Here is a 2,500-nt window from a genome sequence, read left to right as displayed (position 1 = left end):
CCAATCACAGGCTTCTAAAACATAGTAGTTACTGACCTGCTGGCTAAATGACCACTGTACAGTAGCAACGAACGGCACTGCAAGAACGTACATGCCATACTGCCACCCGCGATGCAACGATCATCACAGTGCCATTTACCTTCCTAAGAAGCTGTCTTACACTACAGCCATTTCTCCTATATAAATCCCTTTAAAATGCGTATATACAAATAATGGTAATAAGTAATCATACAACAGTGAAATAGATCGACTTCAGAACCGCGTCTGTGTAATGAAGGTCGAGCAGTGAGGGGGGTGGGGAGATGGGGGAACTTGCGTTTCTCTCCTGCTTGTCACTGCTACGCTATCGTCGGTCTCGTGCAACCTGGAAAGAAAAATGAATGAATAAATAAATAAAATAAATAATAAGAACTATCCGAAGAGAAAGACAGAAAAAAAGAAACAGAAAGACAAAGATCAATTAAAACCCCAACCGAACCAACAAACCACCGGAACGAAGCACAGTAGAAAAAACAAAACAAAACAAAAACAGAGCGTCATCTCACTAACGAAAGACGCCATTCCCTCCGCCCCCACCCCCGCCCCCTCTCTCCCTTATGGCCAGCCTCATAACCCTCCAACACACACAGCGTCATACTCACTGCAAACCGAACATTTTTCCTCGTCGCTGTTGTCCCCGCAGCCATCGGAGCCTGAACAGAGAATGGCGGTCGATCTGCACCGCCCATTGCCACACCTGGAAGAGCGAGGGAACGAGGTGACGAAAGTTCATTGCTGCTTTTTTTTTATTTAGTTGGATGAATGTTGGTGTATTGTGTTATTACTAGATGTGATGATTAGTGATGGATGTTGATCCCTGAGACCTTGTAACTGTAGTGGTATTTATGTTTATGTTTCTGTTGTTGGTAATCTTAGATGAACGGAGATGGAAAAAGTCGAATTAAAAAAAAAATGATACGTACTACACAATAAGGCTAATATTCAGATAAACAAAACAAAAGAGAGAAATAGGTCGAAAAAAACGAAATGGAAAGACAAAAAGAAAAGATAGAGTGACAGAGAGAGAAAAAAAAGCAATCTTAAAGAATTTCGCGGAATGAAAAAGATAATAAAAAAGGTCATCGTTCATGCTAATATGAATATCACGTGCCAGATTTATTCCTGAAGTGATGAAGAAATTCAGCCTATTTTTTTTTTTAATATTACAAACAGCATCTTAAGATATTCACATCGTTCAGATATGAGTTCTGCCCAGGAGACACAAAATTTCTGAACACAGGAAAAGAGTTCATAATACTGTAGCTCTAAATGACGGGTATGGATTTTGAACATAATACGCGAGTTCTGAACAGCCGACAGGAGTTCAAACGAGATGGAAACGATGGAAAAGAGTTCTGACCAAGAAATCAAGATTCTGAACAGCGGGCATGAACTTGAACAGAAGACGTCAGTAATAATAATAAAAAAGGCAGCCTGAAATTAATCAGAGATTCTCAAAACAGCGGAATGAATTCTGACAAGGCATGAGTTCTAACCAACAGAGAACAAGGACTTCTGAACACAAAGAACACAAGACCGACCGATCCTGGAAGACCCTAGAACCCCAGAACAGAAAACGGGAAACTTCCACCGGAGACTCAAATAGACGACAAGTAATCCCCCCCCCACCCGCCACCGGCACCAAGAGACCAGACCCCCTTCGCCATCCACCACAGCCCTCCAGCCGACCGAGCGCGAGTCCTCACCTGAAGGGGCAGAAGCGGGCGGTGATGGAGCCCTGGATGCACGCCTCCTCAACCTCGTCACTCCCGTCCAGACACGTCGGCTTCGCGTTGCAGAAGACGAAGGCGGGCAGGCAGCGACCGTCGCCGCACTGGAAGGTTGACGAAGGACACGACGCTGCGCAGAAAAGGGAAAAGGGTGGTAAAAAAAGGGGGGGAGATTTCGAAGTAAACAGGGAACTGGAAATTGGGAGATGGGAGTGGATGGATGGTGAGAAAGGGGGAGGGAGGAGGGCGAGAAGTGAGAAGAAGAGCGAGAAAGAGAAGAGAGAGAGAAGAGAGGAGAGGAGAGAGAGAGAGGAGGAGAGAGAGGAGAGAGAGAGAGAGAAAGAGAGAGAGAGAGAAGAGAGAGAGAAAGAGAGAGAAGAAAGAGAAAGAGAGAGAGAGAGAGAGAGAAGAAAGAGATAAGAAAGAGAGAAGAAAGAGAGAGAGAGAGAGAGAGCAGAAACAAACAGACAGACAAGAGACAGAAAAAAAAAACAGAAAGAATCAGAGAGATGAATATACACAAAGAGAGATATAGAGAGAGAAGAGAACAGAGCCAGAGAGCGAGATAATGGTACCGACTGGATCGTTCAGACTTTTTCTCTATCAGTTTACTTGTCAGATACCGGCTCGACTGCCGAGGACCACGCGATGATTTACTGAACATGTAGAAAAGCTGATAAACAAACAAATCTGAAGGAAAATAGAGCTAAAAAGCTGGGTCTATAGTAACA

At 44.1% G+C, this 2,500-nt stretch overlaps 1 protein-coding gene across 4 annotated transcripts in view; it reads right to left on the bottom strand.

Moving 5' to 3' along the window:
• LOC119578769 (low-density lipoprotein receptor-related protein 2-like) overlaps nt 1-2,500 on the bottom strand; it is a 49,251-nt gene that overhangs the window by 1,008 nt on the left and 45,743 nt on the right. For all 4 annotated transcript variants that reach the window (XM_037926391.1, XM_037926389.1, XM_037926390.1 and 1 more), the window contains exons 9-11: nt 1,746-1,899; nt 642-736; nt 1-364 (exon numbers count right to left, since the gene is read on the bottom strand). The exon at nt 1-364 is cut by the window's left edge and continues 1,008 nt beyond it. In XM_037926391.1, coding sequence (XP_037782319.1) covers nt 339-364; nt 642-736; nt 1,746-1,899 — 275 coding nt within the window. In that variant the 3' untranslated portion in view covers nt 1-338. The remainder of the gene's footprint in view (nt 365-641; nt 737-1,745; nt 1,900-2,500) is intronic.

The sequence above is a fragment of the Penaeus monodon genome, chromosome 11, assembly GCF_015228065.2.
Source record: "Penaeus monodon isolate SGIC_2016 chromosome 11, NSTDA_Pmon_1, whole genome shotgun sequence".
NCBI classification, from domain to species: Eukaryota; Metazoa; Arthropoda; class Malacostraca; order Decapoda; family Penaeidae; genus Penaeus; species Penaeus monodon.
This window is presented reverse-complemented; position numbering and strand designations above follow the sequence as displayed.